Source organism: Macaca nemestrina, chromosome 2, assembly GCF_043159975.1.
Source record: "Macaca nemestrina isolate mMacNem1 chromosome 2, mMacNem.hap1, whole genome shotgun sequence".
Taxonomy (NCBI): Eukaryota; Metazoa; Chordata; class Mammalia; order Primates; family Cercopithecidae; genus Macaca; species Macaca nemestrina.
In genome coordinates, this window is record NC_092126.1 from 161,332,540 (window position 1) to 161,351,336 (window position 18,797).

General features: G+C 37.5%; 1 protein-coding gene across 1 annotated transcript in view; it reads left to right on the forward strand.

Moving 5' to 3' along the window:
* The window catches only part of LOC105470281 (karyopherin subunit alpha 1), a 90,204-nt gene that overhangs the window by 18,270 nt on the left and 53,137 nt on the right, over positions 1-18,797 (forward strand). The window contains exon 2 of the mRNA XM_011722098.3: positions 101-234. Coding sequence (XP_011720400.1) covers positions 106-234 — 129 coding nt within the window. The 5' untranslated portion in view covers positions 101-105. The remainder of the gene's footprint in view (positions 1-100; positions 235-18,797) is intronic.

Here is an 18,797-nt window from a genome sequence, read left to right on the forward strand (position 1 = left end):
TGATGTCCCTTTGGGATATCTGCATGTAAAAGACTGAGCTCCTAGAATAACAGAGCTCTTCACAGTAAACTCATTTGTTCTCTCCCCACTTTTATTGTAGAAATCATGACCACCCCAGGAAAAGAGAACTTTCGCCTAAAAAGTTACAAGAACAAATCTCTGAATCCAGATGAGATGCGCAGGAGGAGGGAGGAAGAAGGACTACAGTTACGAAAGCAGAAAAGAGAAGAACAGGTAAATCCTTTACCTTTATTCATTTCTTTTAAAGAATTTAATGTTCCATTTTAAGCCTGAAACTACCTTCTTTTATTTTAACAATGTTGTGTGTGTGTGTGTGTGTGTGTGTGTGTGTGTGTGTGTATGTGCGCGCGCACGCGTGTGTTCCCGTTCTCCCCTGTAAAATTACTTTTTTGGAGTGGGGATGAGGAGGTCCTGAAAAGTGGTATACAAGAATGGGGAAATCTGTCACATTCTCATTTTCTCAGCATAACTACACTGTTCAATATTTTCGCCTATTTGTTTTTAGTGTATTTTAGTTTTCTAAAGGTGCAACTTTCTTCTTTAAGATTTTTTTGGTGTATGTTTGTTAATGAATTCACAAGTGACCAATAAAGTGTTGCTGTTCATTGTAAACTTAAAATTGGAAATGTAAAAATATATACAAAAAGAAAGGAGAAACCTCATAAACCAGTCCTTTGAATTCAGTAATTGTCAGCAATTTGCTACACTTGTTTCATGTTTGTCTTTACATTTATTTGTTACCTAACATTTTAAAGTAAAATTTCATTCACAGAATATGTCTTTTTATTCCAGATTAATTATTAATCATAAAGACATTGAGAACTTTTTTTTTTTTTTTAGCCTTCCTTTGAAAATGCTGTTGACAAATGGTCTATTACTTTTGGCAAAGAAATGAAAAGACATAAGGCTTAAGTGCCTTTTTTTTTTTTTTTTTTGCTAAGGAGGGACTTTGGAGCCTGAAGAAGCATTTGATCCTCACTATAGAAATTCCATAAAGTCAGATGAATTAGAACCCTCATGCTTGAGAAATAAGATATTCTATTATAAATATTTTGCAGTCATAGTGAAATATTCTCAAAACAGATTTTATGAAAAACTGCATTAGATAATCCAGTTAGGTGAAGTCCAACAGTACATTACAACCTCAGTATTTTATTTGTTAGGGTTGTAGATATATGAATCAAGTACTTTATTATTGGCAAAGATACTTTGTAATATTGTAATAGACTTTATATTGAGTGTAGCAAATTATGAGTTCTTGACCTTCTGCTTTATCATCTTTGAATGTATTCCCTTAATTTTCTCTTATTTATATATTTATTTATTTTTGAACTGGAAATGGATCCTTTTCTTTCAGTGAGCTTTTATATTAGCTTGTATTTTTTGGGTGAATTTCCTTTTCTTTCTTTTTTTGTTTTTTGTGTGTGTGTGTGTGGTTTTTTTGAGACAGGGTCTTGCTCTGTAACCAGGCTGGAGTATGGTGGCGTGATCTTGGCTTGCTGCAACCTCCACCTCCCAGGTTCAAGCGATTCTCCTGCCTCAACCTTCTGAGTAGCTGGGACTACAGGCGCATGCCACCACACCCAGCTAATTTTTGTATTTTTAGTAGAGACAGGGTTTCACCATCCTGGCCAGGATGGTCTCGATCTCTTGTCCTCGTGATCCGCCTGCCTCAGCCTCCCAAAATGCTGAGATTACAGTAATTTCCTTTCCTTTTATTCTCAGAAATCATAACAGCATGGTTATATATTTATATTCATATATTTAAATGGAATACATGTATGATACATGTGAACCCAGGTATAGGTCTGAATATAACCACCAGTGTATGGATCGTATTTGGCATAACACCATTTGAAGGTGTAGCAGTGGCACGCTTTGATTAACGCAGTGTTCATTTTATTCTGTTTCTTCTTGGTGACTACTGATTTCATGTAATTAAACTTCATTATAAAATTTGTGTACTACTGAAAGCAATCTACAGATTCAGTGCAATTTCTCTCCAATTACCAATGTCATTCTTCACAGAATAAGGGAAAACAATCCTGGGATTCATACGGAACCAAAAAAGAACCCCCATCGCCAAAGCCATCGTAAGCAAAATATAAAGCTGGAGGTATCACATTAGCTGATGTCAAATTATACTACAAGGCTGTAGTAATTGAAAACAACGCAGTACTGGTATAAAAGTAGACATATAAGTCAATGGAATGGAATAGAGAATCCAGAAATAAAGCCCCATACTGTCAACCAGCTGATCTTGGACAAAGTTGGCAAAAGTATATACGGGGGAAAGGATACACTATTCAATGAATAGTGCTGGGAAAATTGGAGAGCGGTATGCAAAAGAATGAAAGTGTACCCCTGCCATATACAAAAATTAACTCAAGATGGATTCAATAATTAAAAATATAACCTGAAACTATAAAAATCCTAGAAGAGGCCGGGCGCGGTGGCTCAAGCCTGTAATCCCAGCACTTTGGGAGGCCGAGGCGGGTGGATCACAAGGTCAGGAGATCGAGACTATCCTGGCTAACATGGTGAAACCCCGTCTCTACTAAAAATACAAAAAACTAGCCGGGCGTGGTGGCGGGCGCCTGTAGTCTCAGCTACTTGGGAGGCTGAGGCGGGAGAATGGCGTGAACCCGGGAGGCGGAGCTTGCAGTGAGCTGAGATCACGCCACTGCACTCCAGCCTGGGAGACACAGCGAGACTCCGTCTCAAAAAAAAAAAAAAAAAAAATCCTAGAAGAAAACCTGGGAAAAACTCTTCTGGACATTGATCTAAGCAAAGAATTTATGATTAAGTCCTCAAAAGGAAACATACAAAAACCAAAAATAGGTAAATGGGGCTTAAACTAAAAGGCTTCTGCACAGCAAATGCAATAATGTATTTAACAGACAACCTACAGTATGGGAGAAAATATTTGTTAACACTATCTGACAAAGTTCTAATGTTCAGAATCTACAAGGAACTCAAACAACAAGAAAAAACTCCATTAAAACGTGGGCAAAGGACATGAAAAGATACTTCTCAAAAGAAGACATACAAGTGAATAAATGAAAGTTAAAACTATAATGAGGCTGAGTGGGGTGGCTCATGCCTGTAATCCCAGCACTTTGGGAGGCCAGGGTGGGCAGATCACCTGAGATCAGGAGTTCGTGACCGTCCTGGCCAACGTGGTGAAATCCTGTCTCTACTAAAAATACAAAATTTAGCTGGTGTGGTGATGGGGTAAAGGAGGGTACTTTCAGTATAAGACTATGTTCTTGGGAATTTTCCTGTGTTAATTCATTGAGAAGCTCCTTCCTTCCTCATATCCTGTAAGTCAAATGTTGGACTTACTAGGCTGGTTTTCTTAATTTTCTCTTTTTCAAACCGTGCCCTTGTTTCAGTCCGCTACCTCACTACAGCTTTCCGTTATACCTCAATTAAGAAAAATTTCTGAGGCTTTCCAAGGCTCTGTGTGGTTTGTGGGCTTGCTTCTCAACAGTATATTCCTCCATAGGCTCTTAGGTTTGATCTTCCTCCACTCTAACTTGTATGTCCTTTCTCAGTCTGTTTTTCCATTGTCGTAGATATGACTGGGAGCTACACATACTGTTTTTGTTTCTTGTCCCTTTTGTCATTGTGGGGTAGTATTTCTGAGACTAAAAGGATGGGAAGGCCTGATTCTACTATTTTTGATCTGTATGTCTCATTGTATAAGGTAGATTATTATGCTGATTAGTTTACAACTGGCATGAAAATTTTATTGACCTTGGGAAGAAAAGCTATAATATGTTTTAATCCTGTTGTGAATAGAGCTGGACAGTTCTAGGATAGTGTAGTGGATTAATGATGAAGTATTGATGATAACAGTTAACTGTTGAGTGTTTGCTATTCTAAGCACTTAATGAATTAACTTCTCTAATCATCTCAACCAAACTCTGAGGTAGGTTATTATTTTCTGATATATTACAGTTACACAATAATTGTGAATGTCTTTAAGTGTCTGATTATGGACAAGATAAAGCATATGTATGTAAAAACACTGAAATGGATAGAAAATAAATTGATAGCATTACTGGTCTTTTATCTGAAACTCAGCTAAGTGGTTACAGCAGTTCAGTGTAAGTGACCATTGCCATAAAGAATAATAGTCTTTTTCACTGGAAAGAACCTTTGCAATAATCTAGACCAGCAGTGTTAAAATTTTTATGTTCCGTGGAGCTTTGAGGCTCAGTTGAGTCTCATGCTGCTTCTGTTTCCCCATGAAAAGTTTGAAAATGGTTGAGCTATGCTGTCCAATATGACAGCATACAGTTAGCTATTGAGCATTTAATATGTGGCTAATTCAAACTGATATATGTAAGTGTAAAATTTACATTGGATTTTGAAGATTCCGTATGAAAAAATAAGTATCTCAATTTTTATACTGAAATAATATTCTAGACATGGGTTAAATAAAATATTAAAATTAATTTTATTTCCTTTTTTAAATGTGGCTACTAGAAATTTTTAAAATTTCATTTGTGGCTTTCATTATATTTCTGTAGAGCAGTGCAGGTACAAACCATGTTTCTATTTTATACCAGAATTTTGAGTTTGAATGATTTGGCCAAGATTACGTAGCAGATAAGTAGAACCAAGATCTTTTCATATCTGAATTAGTGTTCTTTCCACAGGCTCATGCAGCATTAGGTCCACCTGATAAAAGTTGTACTGGCATGCTGTGACACAAATCTTGTGATTGTTTTGCAGGGCAGGATTGGAAAGAAAGCATAATTAAAATGTGATGGTCACAACATTGCTTTGCATGCTTAGCCCACCTCTTATAACTACTAACGATTAAATGATATTGATTATAGCTCTTTGGATACCGTGGTACATCTCTTAATCTGTATGACCTCTGTTACCCTTTTGGGATTATTTCATTTAATGCCATTTTAAAGATTTTCACAGTTGTCTATCATGCTGAGACATTTTTGCTTGAGTAATTGCATAACTTGCATGTTTTCCAACCTTTTACTGCATTATAAATTTAATGCAGTAATTTGACAAATTTAATATGTTAATCAATCTCGTTCTTCCACTTTTATCAAACCAGTTTTTGTTAGTGCTTCTTTTGGCTAGTAGTATTAGTTGCATGTTGGTCAGTTTGCCCTTTGATTTCACCTGCTGTTTAACCAACAGCCGCTACAGTTTTTATCACTGCATTAATAACACTTAACGTGTCTTGAAAGTGGTTGTACATTTTTAAAATATTTTCTGTTGCTAATTTTTTTTCTAGCAGTTTTGAATACTGTTGACATAGCTTTGCTGTTCAGAGTCAAATATCGCACGAGTGATTGTTTTTTTCATGACCTATAGTACTTAAAAGATTATTAACAGTATCCCACGGTACCAAACTGCCTGTGCATGTAAACTGCATGTCCAATAGATGTAATGTTCGTGACTAGGTATGATTTTGGAATCATGTAAATGTTTTAAATAACTGTAAAACAAAATTAAATCAAAATGAGAGAAGAAATCTTCAAATTAAAAAGCAGGAAACAAGTGACTTGGTTTGTCATGCTTATGGCTAAGCCACACAGAGAAGAATTAATTTAATATACCGTTAAACTATGGTAATTTGACTAATTTCCTCTGCTAGTTTATATCTTAACGACAAAAGAGAAGTATAAATGAATCTTCACTTGCTTTTGGTAACCATATAAAACTGGTAGTTATTACGAAACTATATATATTTGTATATGAATAAAGGAAATTCATATTTATATTAATATTAGAAATCTGATACTTTTACTTTAAGAAAATAAGTAAATAAGAAAATTAAAGAAGTTAAGTAAGTTTGAATTGGTAGTATCACTGGGAATTTATGATATATTTTCTTTAATAAAACAAAACACCAGCCCTGTCCTGAGAGGGCCTAGAAATAGTAAATTACCTTGTTGCAGTGAGCACTGGCATTCTGAGGTATTTAGAATTTTTCTTTCAAAGGAACCAGGTTCCTTGCAAAAATAACTGGTTCTTGGTTAAAAATAGGGAATATTTTATAAAGCAAAGAAGTTACCTGAGACCACTGAAGTTTTGTTGAAAAGACTCAGAGCTAACTTGAACTAGCTCCCATTGGGTAAAAATGGGGTATTTTGGGTATCAGGAAAGTTATAAAGACGTCTGCTTCTGGCCAAAATGGAGTATTAGGACCAGGATTTACCCTCCTACCTGAAGGAACCAGGAATAAACAGATACAATACATGAAAACAGCGGTTCAAGACACTAGGCATTAGGCAGTGGAAGATAGTGATCTCTAAAGATGGGAAACAAATGAGATAAATCCTGTGATTATCTCAGCTTACTGTTTTGAGTTTCTAGTTGTAAACATAGAAAAAGGCGCTAAGGCAGAGCCCACAGCCTTGCTGCGTTGAGGCAGAGCTGAGAGTCTGTGAATACCAGGCAAATAGAGTTCATAGGATGGAATATCAAAGAAGAGAGACCTGTATATTGAGTGAAGCCTGAAAATCTTCAAAGGCTTTCCACAGATATTCAGCAGAATGCTGATTAGCACGTGTTTGAGGAAACTACCCAAGGTTAGAGAAAATATCATTTTAAAGGATTAGAGGGAACAGTGCCTGGTACCTATACAGGGCTGGAAATAGTGCCTATCCCACTAGCTAGATTGGAGAAACTCATAATTCATGAGGGATTAGGTAGAGTATTTAGGAGAGCCTTGCCTCAGTAGTTAAGATTAATGAGCTGTATACTTAGTACTGCTCCAGACTTAACCTGACAAATGAAAGCAAGGTCCAGAAGGATCAAAAAGTTTCCATATAACTTAGCTGTATACCAAAATGGAGCTCAGGAATGTTTATAGGAATACAAAAATACCTAGTACATGAGGTAAAATTGACATTGTCTGGCATCCAAAGATTGTGACATATGCAAAAAAGCAGGAAAACACAACACAATGGGGAGAATGATCAGTTGAAACTGACTCACCTGATAAAGATGTTAGAGTTAGCAGGTAATAAAATTTAAATGGTTGTTATAACCATACCATATTCCATATGTTCAAAAAGTTAGAGATATGGAAGATAAAGACTGCCAGGCATGGTGGTTCATACCTATAATCCCAGTGCTTTGGGAGGCTGAGATGGGAGGATCACTTGAGCCCAGGAGCAACATAACGAGACCCGGTCTCTACCAGAAAGTAAATAAATAAGTTAAAAACTTGTGCCGCACACTATGGTCCTAAATCCCAAGGTTGAGGTGAGAGGGTGGCTTGAGCCCAGGAATTTGAGGCTTATTCCTATGACTGTGCCACTGTGCTCCAGCCTGAGTGACAGAGTGAGACTCTCTTTTTAAACAAACAAACAAACAAACAAAAACTAATAAAGTAAAAAGGTATGAAAAGACTCAATTTGAACTCCTGGAGATAAAAACTGTGATGTCCAAGATGAGAAATTCACAAATGGGATTAATTGCAATTAGAAATTGCAAAAGAAAAGATTAGTGAACTTCTGGGCATAGGAATAGAAACTATCAAGAATGAAAAAGAGGTGATACCCCCCCTTTCCCCACACCCCGACACACACACACACACACACACACACACACACACACACACACACACACACACACACATATACACGAGGGCAAAAAAAACCACAAGTGAGTTATGGGACAACTTCAAGAAACCTGAATACAGACAATTGGAGTCCCCAAAGGAAAAGAGAGCGTGGAAGAGAAAAAATACTTAAAGAAATAATGTCTGAAAACCTTTTATAATGAAGAACTGTAAATCCACTGATTGAAGGAACTAAGTGAATCCCCAACACAAGAAAGATGAAGAAAACTATATCATGGCACATCATAGCCAAACTGCTCAAACCTAATCTTAAAAAGAAACCCCTTAAAAACACCCAGAGTAAAGACATGTTACATGCAGAGGAACAGAGATAAGGATGACATCAGAGTTCTCATTGTAAACAATATAAGCCAGAAGACAGTGGAGAAGCATCTTTAAAGAAGGAAGCTGTCAACCAAAGAATTCTTCACCACCAGACATTGCACTGAGACAGAAGTAAAATAGTGTCCTAGATTACTTGAGCAATTCCCAGCTATCAAATTATTTTATCTGTAAATACTTCAGTATGTATCTCTACAGAATAAAGATTCTTTTTTTCTTTTTTGGAGACAGAGTCTCATTCTGTTGCCCATGCTGGCTGGAGTGTAGTGGTGTCATTACAACTCACTATAGACTCAATCTCCCAGGCTCAAAGTGATCCACTTCAGCCTCCCTAGTAGCTGGGACTGCAGGCACACACCACTATGCCTGGCTGATTCAAAACTTTTCTTGTAGAGATGGGGTCTCACTATGTTGCCCAGGCTGGTCTCAAACTCTTGGCCTCAAGCAGTCCTCCTGCTTTGGATTCCCAAAGTGCTGACATTACAGGAGTGAGCCACGGTGCCCAGCCCTGGATAAAGATTTTTAAACTTAAAAATCATCAAAGAGCCCTGTCAGCTTTTCACCTCAAGTTTTAGCAGTCTTTGATGGTCCCTTCCTAGTTCCATTACTTTTATAGGAGTTACGGTGATCATTTCTTCTGCTTTTATTTGCTGGAAGGTCATTCAGAATAGTGTTATCATACTTTAAAAGAGTTAGTTTCTTAATATTAAGCATCTAGTCAACATTCAGATTTTCTGCATTGTCACAAAATCTTATGTTTGTTTCTTAGAGTCAGAAACTAAGTCATACGTTGTATTTGATACTGTCTCTTAACCGTTTTAAAAAATTTTTATTAATGGTGAAAACAAAATTCTTCCTCTTACCCATTTTTAGGTGTGCAGTTCAGTAGTGTTAACAATATTCACATTGTTATATAACATATATCTAGAACCATCTTGCAGAATTGAAATTCTATACCACATTAAACAAGTATTCCTCATTTCTCCTTTCCCAGCTTCTGACAACTGACATTCTACTTTCTGTTTCCATGATTTTGATTTCTCTAGATAACTCGTATAAGTAGACTCATACAATATTTGTCCTCTTGTAACTGACTTATTTCACTCAGCATAATGACTTCAAGGTTCATCTATGTTGTAGCTTATGACAGGATCCCTTTTTCTTTAAGGCTGAATAATACTCCATTGTATGTATTACCACATTTTCTTTATTCATCTGTTGGTGGACATTTGGGCTGCTTCCACCTCCTGGCCCATGTGAATAACGCTGCAATGAGCATAAGTGTGCAAATATCTCTTTTGATATTCTGTTTTGAATTCTTTTGGACATATACACATAAGTGGAATGTCTAGATCATATGATGATTTCATTTTAAATATTTTCAATAGCCTCCCTACTGTTTTTCATAGTGGCTACACATTTTATGGTAGTTTTGATTTCCATTTGTCTAACGATAAGTGATGTTGAGCATCTTTTCATATGCTTGTTTGCATTTGTATGTCTTTGGAGAAATGTCTATTTGGTTGTTTTGCCTATTTTTTAATTCATTACTTGGCTAATCCTTACATTCCGGTTTTGTCAGCCTGATCTGTCATTATAAAGAGCCCCGACAGCTTTTTACCTCAAGTTTTGGCAGTGTTTGATGGTCCCTGCCTAGATCCATTACTTTTGTAGAGGTTACAGTGATCATTCCTTCTGCTTTTATTAGCTGGAAGGCCACTCAAAAGAAGACCTTTCCCTTAGCTACAGTTGACATAGGACAGAGAAATGCTTGATTCTCTTCCTATATATTTTTTCATAATAATGAGTTGGTTTCTTAGCATCCTCCAAAGGGATGAAATAATGTGTGCTTTAATATCATTAAGAATGCACAGAATTTAACATGGAATCTTTTAAAAATAGGTTTATGACAGTCTGGTTGACAGTCTGTGAAAACCATCACCATAATTAAGTTGTGAACATATTCATCTCACCCAGAGGTTTCCTAGTATACTTTTTTAGTACATTTTTCTCTACCCCTTTCCTCTGATCTATTTTCTGTTACCACTGATTAGTTACCATAAATGGAATTATGCAACGTGTATTCTTTTTCTTTCTTGTTTCACAGAATTTAATCATTTTGGTATTCACTTATTGTTTTATGTATGAATTGTTCATTCCATTTTATGATTGAGTAGTATTCTATTGTATAGGTAAACAACAATTGGTTTATCCATTTACTTGTTGATGGAATTTGGATTATTTCCAGTTTTTGTTGATTACAAATAAAATTGTTAGGAACACTCATGGACAGCTTTTTGTGTGGATATAACTTTTCCCTCAGATAAGTATCTAGAAGTGATATGGCTGGGTTGTATTGCTGGTGTATACTTAAGGTGCTGTCAACTGTTTGCCAAAATGGGTTGTACTATTTTACCTTCCCATGAGCAGTGTATGAGAGTTTGAGTTGCTACACATCGTTGTTCACACTTGGTATGGTCAGTCTTTTCTATTTCAGCTATTCTGAGGGATATGTAGAAGTACTCTATGATGGTTTCAGTTTTCATTAACCTAATAAATAAAGTTGTGAGCATCTTTTCTTTTTTAAAAAAGTTTATTTTTAATTGGCAAATAATAATTGTGTATATTTATCATCTTATATACTTCTTTGTGGTGCGAACATTTAATATTCACTCTTTTAGCAATTTTGACTTATGTAATACATTATTATTAACTGTAGTCACCATGCTATACAATAGATCACCAGTGAGCATCTTTTCATGGGCTTATTTGCTGTGTATCTGCTTTAGTGAAGTCTGTTAAAAAAAATTCCTTTCCAGTGAAATTTTTTAATTGAGTCGATTGTCTTCTAGATATGTCTTTTGCTAGGTACATGTTTTACACGTATTTTCTCCCAGTCAGTGGCTTGCCTTTTCATTTACAAAAGTATATTTTAAAGAACAAGCATTTATTTCTGATGTGAGGTACATGTTAAGGGTTCTTTTTTTTAATATGGCTATCCAGTTGTTCAGGTGCCATTTATTGTAAAGATTATTTCTCCCTATTGAATTTCCTTGGAAACACTTACCGTTGACTGTATCTGTATAGGTCTGTTTCTGGACCTCTACTTTGTTCTATTGGTCTATTTATATAGGTTAAATACCATGCTGGCTGATAACTGTAGCCTTAAGATTAGTTTCAAATCAGGTAGTGTTAGAGCACTTTTTCTTTTTCAAAATTGTTTTGGTCTGGGCGCAGTGACTCATGCCTGTAAACCCAGCACTTTGGGAGGCTGAGGCGGGAAGATCGCTTAAGCACAGGAGTTTGAGACCAGCCTGGGTAAGATGGCAAGACACCATCTCTACAAAAAGAACAAAACAACAGCAACAACAACAAAAACCAATTAGCATGCACCTGTACTCCCAGATACTCAAGAGACTGAGGTGGGAGAATTGCTTGAGCCCAGAATTTTGAGGCAGCAACCTGAGGTATGATTGTGCCCCTGCACTCCAGCCTGGGTGTCAAAGCGGGATCTCATCCCTTAAAAAGTAAAACATTGTTTTGGTTATTATAGGTCGTTCACATTTATATGAACTTTTAGAATCAGCTATTCAGTTTGTACATGAAAGCCTACTGGGAGTTTGATTGGGATTATGTTGAATCTATAAATCAGTTTGGAGAATTGATACTCTTAAGTTAAATCTTGAGTCCTCTGACCCATGAGCACAGTATCTTCATTTATTTATGTCATCTTTCTTTCTTTCTTCTTATTTTATTATTATTTTTTTTGAGATGGAGTCTCACTCTGTCGCCCAGGCTGGAGTGCAGTGGCGCAGTCTCAGCTCACTGCAAACTCTGCCTCACTGGTTCAAACAGCTCTCCTGCCTCAGCCTCCCAAGCAGCTAGGATTACAGGCGCCCACCACCATGCCAGCTAATTTTTGTATTTTTAGTAGAGATGAGGTTTCACCATATTGGCCATGCTGGTCTTAGGTGATCTGCCTGCCTCGGCCTCCCAAAGTGCTGGGATCACAGTTGCGTGAACCACTGTGCCCGGCCACATTTATTTTTTATAATTGAGATTTTATTGGTTGTGTTGAGGATCAGTATACAGACATTTTAATTTGTACACAGTTCTTAACATGTACTGAAAATCTAAAAAGCTGTGTATTGTAATTCTTTTTTAAACAGTTATTCCAGTGAATTTCCAGCTTAAAATCTGGAGGCAAATTTTTAAGAGGCTGTCAGGTACCAGTATCTTAAAATGTTAAGTTACTACGTACATCCCACCAATTCACAGTTTAATAGCATATATACTACATATTCAAATTTTCAATCTTTTGCAGTACATTAACAAGGTTATTAGGAAAACAGCACTACCATGACTGAAGATTTTTACAGAGTATGCACATTTCTGATAGGGAGAGCCATGATCAAGGAGTGGTTTTCTTTAGGAAACAATTCTGCTAAAAAACAACATAGGAAGAGAAGTAATTTAAAATATTCAAGACATTAAATGCAGAACTGTGATTCCATATTGCCATTTTGTATGCTTTTTATTGTAGGATATAAAAACTAACCCCTCATATGTGGAATGTCAAAGCCTGCCATAATTCAGTATCCCACACTATTTTGTTTGTACCAAAAAATAACCAGCAAATGATTTCACCTCTTAAAAAAAGCATTTACACCTAAAAAATGGGATGAGTTGGGATTCCCTCCTTCTAAAAACATTTCTAGAGCTACTAGAAAACTTACATTTACAAAATAGTTTATAAAAATATTCCTCTGGACTGGGCATGGTGGCTCACACCTGTAATCCCAGCACTTTGGGAGGCTGAGGTGAGCGGATCAGCTGAGGTCAGTTCAGGACCAGACTGGCCAATATGTTGAAGCCCCATTTCTGCTAAAAATACAAAAATTAGCCAGTTGTGGGGGGCACCTGTAATCCCAGCTACTTGGGAGGCTGAGGCAGGAGGATCACTTGAACCCGGGAGGTGGAGGTTGTAGTGAGCCAAGACCATGCCATTGCACTCCAGCCTTGGCAACAAGAGTGAAACTCTAATTAAAAAAAAAAAAAAAAAAAAAACTCAGAAAATTCCTGTGGATAGTACAAGGGAGACAGGAATGACTCATGAGACAAGGTATATATTAATCACACTTGGCTTTTTTTTCCTCTGGCTTTCTCAGTTTAGTTTCTCTGTTTTCTGTAGGTAAATGTTTAGTTTCTTGGTTAGCCACTTCGGTGTATTTTCTCTTTGCCTTCCTTTTCACTTTTGTTTTGTCTGAAGATGTATCCTTTCCTGCTGCCTTTTTTGGCTTGCTTTCCACTTTTGTAGGAGCAGGGTTAGCTGAGAACTGTGCTGGATCTCCACCTGGGCTCTTCCTTCCCTATCCCTTCAGCTGAGCTGACCTTCCTTCCTCTTGGATATTTTGGTGGTGGGGAGGCGTGAGAGCCTTTGTGAAGCTAGGCTGCCTGGCTGTTGCTGTCCGGTCTTGTCCCATCCCGTCCTCTCCACTCTGCCAGCTACTGAGACCTGCTGCGGGGGTTAGGTCATCTTTAAATTCTCTCGGCAGTTTGTAGTTTTTGGTGTGTAGGTCTTACAGATTTTTATCTTTTGTCACATTTTCCCCAAGTATTTCATTTTTATTGATGCTATTGTAATTGTTATTTTTTAGATTTCAGTTGTTCATTGTTAATATGTAGAAATGCAGTTTAATTTTGTATACTGATCTCCTAAAGCTTACTGAACTCACTTGTTAGTTCTAGTCCCTTTGTTATAGATTCCATTGGGTTTTTTACATAGGTAATCATGTCATCTACAGATAAAAGTTTCCTTATTTTCCATTATTTGGATGCCTTTTATTTCTTTAACTTGTTTGGTTGTATTGACTAGAACTTAATGGTGCAGTGTTGAATGAAAATAGTAAAAACAGACCTATCTGTTTTATTCCTGACCTTAGGTGAAAAGTAGTGGGTCTTTCATTACTTATGATGTTAATTACAGGTTTTTCATATACAGTCATGTACTACATAACTATGTTTCCATTAGCTATGGGCCATATATATGATGTGGTCCCATAAGATTATAATTACCATATTTTTACTGTACCTTTTCTATATTTTGATATGCAGATTTTTACCTTTGGGTTAAAAGTACCTCCAGTGTTCAGTACAGTAACATGCTGTACAAGTTTGTAGCCTAGGAGCAATAGGCTGTATCATATCTCCTAGGTGTGTAGTAGGCTCTTCCATCTAGGTTTGTGTAACTACAATCTGTGATGTTCACACAATGATGAAGTCGTCTGATGTATTTCTCAGACTCCTGTTAAGTGATACATGTGTATATTTTATGAGATTAGGGAAGTTATCTCTCTTTTTAAAAAGTTTTTATATCTATGTATGTACTTATACAGTATACTAAAGAAAAACTTTTTTAAAGAGTTTCTTTAAAAACTTAAAATTTCATTGAGCCCAAAATGTCATATGACGTTAAGAAAGTTCTCTTCTGTTCCTAGTTGAATAGATATATAAACGTTTAGGGTTCTTACATCGTCTTGATTGACTGACTCCTTGATCATTATGAAATTACCTACTTTCTGATATATTATTTATCTTAAACCAACTTGTCTGACATTATAATACAGTCACTCCAGCTTTCTGTTAGCTAGCATTGGCTTTGAAACAGTTTCATTGATATTTAATTCACATACTGTACAATTCACCCACTTGAAGTGTATAATTCAGTGGTTTTTAGTATATTCATAGAGTTCCAGAACTTCACCACAACCAATTTTAGAACATTTTGGTCACCCGCTAAAAAAACCCTTATGCCCATTAGCAGTCACTCTCCATTCCCTCTGCTTCCCACTTAGCACCCCTCAACCCTCATCTACTTTCTGTCTCTATAGATTTGCCTATTCTGGACATTTCATGTAAGTGGAATCATACAGTATATGTGGTCTTTTGTGATTGGTTTCTTTAACTTAGTAGAGTGTGTTACAGATTGATCCATGTTGTAACATGTATTGGTACCTCATTCCCTTTTCTCACTAAATATTCCATTGTGCAGATATACCACTTTTTGTTTATTGATTCGGTTGTTGGACATTTGGATTAACTTTTTTTACTATTGTAAATAATGCTTCTGTGAACACATACAAGTTTTTTTGTGGATGTATGCTTTTATTTCTATGTATGTACTTATACAGTATGCTAAGTACAACTCTTAGTACAGTGTACTGAGAGTGGAATTTCTGGGTTATGTGGTAAATCTACATTTAATATTTTGTGGAACTGCCAACCTGTTTTCTACAAAAGCTGTACCATTTTGCATTTTTATTAGCAATGTATGAAGGTTTCAGTTTCTCCACGTTCTTGGAACACTTGTTATTATCTGTCTTTGTTGAGACAGGATCTCCCTCTGTTGCCCAGGCTGGAGTACAGTGGTGCCATCATGGTTCACTGCAGCTTTGAGCTCCCAGGGTCAAGTGGTCCTTCCACCTCAGCCTCCCAAGTAGCTAGGACTACAGGCACGCGCCACCGTGCCTGGCTAATTTTTTATTATTTTTTGTAGACACAGAGTCTTACTATATTGTCCAGGCTGGTCTCAAACTCCTGACCTCAAGTGATCCTCCTGCTTCAGCCTCCCAAGGCACTAGGATTGCAGGTGTGAGGCACTGTGCCTGGCCTCAATGGTTTCTTTTAAATACTTTTTTTTTCTAATGAGAAAAGTTTAAAAAAATATCGTACCACATTGTTACTATTTCTGATGGTCTTTATTCCTTTTTGTAGATCTGTATTTCATCTGGTGTTAGTTTCCTTCTATCTAAGGAACATCCTTTGACATTTTCTTACAGGACTGGCCTGTTGGTGATGAATTCATTCAGTTTGTGTGTGTCTGAAAAAAGTTTATTTCACTATTTTTATAAAGACCTTATTTAATTTTTTTAAAGCAGTTTTTGGTTCCCCTCAAAATTGAACAGATAGTACAGAGATTTCTTATATACTCTCTGCCCCTACACATGCATAGCCTCCGGCATTGTCAGCATCCCCCATGGAGTGGTACCTTTGTTATAATTAGTGAACCTACATTGACACATCATTGTCATTCAAAGTGTATGGTTTATATTAGAGTTTATTCCTAGTATTGTACATTCTGTGGGTTTGATATCACACAGAGTAGATTCCCTGCTCTAAAAATCTGTGCTCTACCTGTTTGTCCCCCTTTCCCCCAACCTCCAACAACTACTGATCTTTTTACTGTCTCTATAGTTTTGCCTTTTCCAGAATGTCATATAGCTGGAATAATGCAATGTGTATGCCTTTTGAGATTGGCCTCTTTCACTTAATAATATGTATTTAATGTTCCTTCATGTCTTTCCATGGCTTCACAGCTCATTTCATTTTAGTGTTGAATAATATTCCATTGTCTGGATGCACCGTAGTTTATCCGTTTACCTGCTGAAAGACATCTTGGTTGCTTCTGAGTTTTGACAGTTAACGGATAAAACTCCGATACACATTTGTGGGCAGGATTTTGTGTAGATAGACACTTTCAGTTGTTGTTGTTGTTGTTGTTTTTTATGAATACCAAGGAATATTGTTGCTGATCTTATGGAAGAGTATGTTTAATTTTTGTTGCTGTTGTTGAGACGGAGTCTTGCTCTGTTGCCTAGGCTGGAGTGCAGTGGCACGATTTTGGTTCACTGCAGCCTCTGCCTCCCAGGTTCAAGTGATTCTCCTGCCTCAGCCTCCTGAGTAGCTGGGATTACAGGCGCCTACCACACCTGGCTAATTTTTGTATTTTTAGTAGAGACAGGGTTTCACCATGTTGCTCAGGCTGGTCTTGAATTCCTGACCTCAGGTAATCCACCTGCCTCGGCCTCCCAAAGTGCTGGGATTACAGGCATGACCCACCGCACCTGGCCGAGTATGTTTAATTTTGTAACAAACTGCTAAACTGTCTTCCAAAGTGGCTGTACCATTTTGCCTTTTCTACTGGCAATGAATATGAGTTCCTATTCCACAGCCTTGCCAGCATTTGGTGTTAGCAGTGGTTTTGGATTTTGGCCATTCTGATAGGTAGGTAGTGGTATCTCGTTTAGTTTGCGTTTCCCTGATGACATATAATATGGATTACCTCTTCATATGCTTGTTTGCCATCTACATATCTTCTTTAGTGAAGTGTCTTTAAAGGTCTTTGGCCCATTTTTAGGTAGGTTGTTTGTTTTCTTGTTAAGTTTTAAGTTTTTTATATATTTTGAATACTAGTCTTTCATTAGATATTTTGCAGATATTTCTTCCCAGTCTGTGGCTTGTCTTTTCATTCTCTTGGTAGTGTCTTTCACAGAGCAGAATGTTTTAATTTTAACAAAGTTGAGCTTACCAGTTATTTCATGGATCATGCCTTTGGTGTTGTATCTAAAATATCATTACCAATCCTAGGAACTCCAGCGTTTCTCCTGTATTACCTTGTAGGAGTTTTTCAGTTTTTTTTTTTTGGGGGGGGGTGGGGATAGGGTTTTGCTTTTGTTGCCCAGGCTGGAGAGCAATGGCACAATCTTTGGCTCACTGCAACCTCCACCTCCTGGATTCAAGCGATTCTCCTGCCTCAGCCTCCTGAGTAGCTGGGATTACAGATGCCTTCCATCACGCCTGGCTAATTTTTTGTTGTTGTTTGTTTGTTTGGTTGGTTGGTTGGTTGATTGAGATGGAGTCTCGTTCTGTACCCGAGGCTGGAGTGCAGTGGCGCAATCTTGGCTCACTGCAACCTCTGCCTCCTGGGTCCCGGTTCAGGCAGTTCTCCTGCCTCAGCCCCCTGAGTAGCTGGGATTACAGACATGTGCCAACATGCCCAGCTAATTTTTGTATTTTTAGTAGAGACGGGGTTTCCCCATGTTGGCCAGGCTGGTCTTGAACTCCTGACCTTGTGATCCACCTGCCTCAGCCTCCCCAAGTGCTGGGATTACAGGTGTGAGCCACTGCCCCGGCCTGATTTTTGTATTAATAGAAATGGAGTTTCACCATGTTGATCAGGTTGGTCTTGAACTCCTGACCTCAGGTGATCCACCCACCTCAGCCTTCCAGAGTGCTGGGATTACAGGCGCGAGCGAGTGCGCCTGACCTAGTTTTTTATTTTATTGCATTTAGGACTGTGATTTGTTTTGGGTTAATTTTTGTGAATGAAAGGTGTAAGACCTGTGGTTTAGATTTATTATTTTTTTTGTCTGTGTGTGTCCAGTTGTTCCAGCACCATTTTCCCCCTTTGCACCTTTCTTCTTCTTCTTCCTCTTTTTTTGAGACAGAGTCTCGCTCTTCTTGCCAGGCTGGAGTGCAGTGGTGCCATCTTGGCTCACTGCAACCTCCGACTCCCTGGTTCAAGTAATTCTTTTGCCTCAGCCTCCTGAGTAGCTGGGATTACAGGCGTGTGCCACCACGCCTAGCTAATTTTTGTATTTTTAGTAGAGACGGGTTTCACCATGTTGGCCAGGATGGTCTCAATCTCCTGACATCGTGATTCCCCCACTTTGGCCACTCAAAGTGCTGGGATTTCAGGCATGAGCCATGACACCCGGCTTGGACCTTTTTTTTTTTTTAAAATACGGATATTTCAATTGGCAAATAAAATTGTATATATTTATGGTGTACAATATGATGTTTTGAAATATGTGTATATTGTGGAATGGCTGAATCAAGCAAATTAATATACAGATCATCTCATATACTCATCATTTTGTGTTAAGCACACTTAAAATCTACAGTCTCAGCAGGATTTCTTTTTTTAAGGCAAGGTCTTACTCTGTCACCCAGGCTGGAGTGCAGTGGTGTGATCGTGGCTCACCGT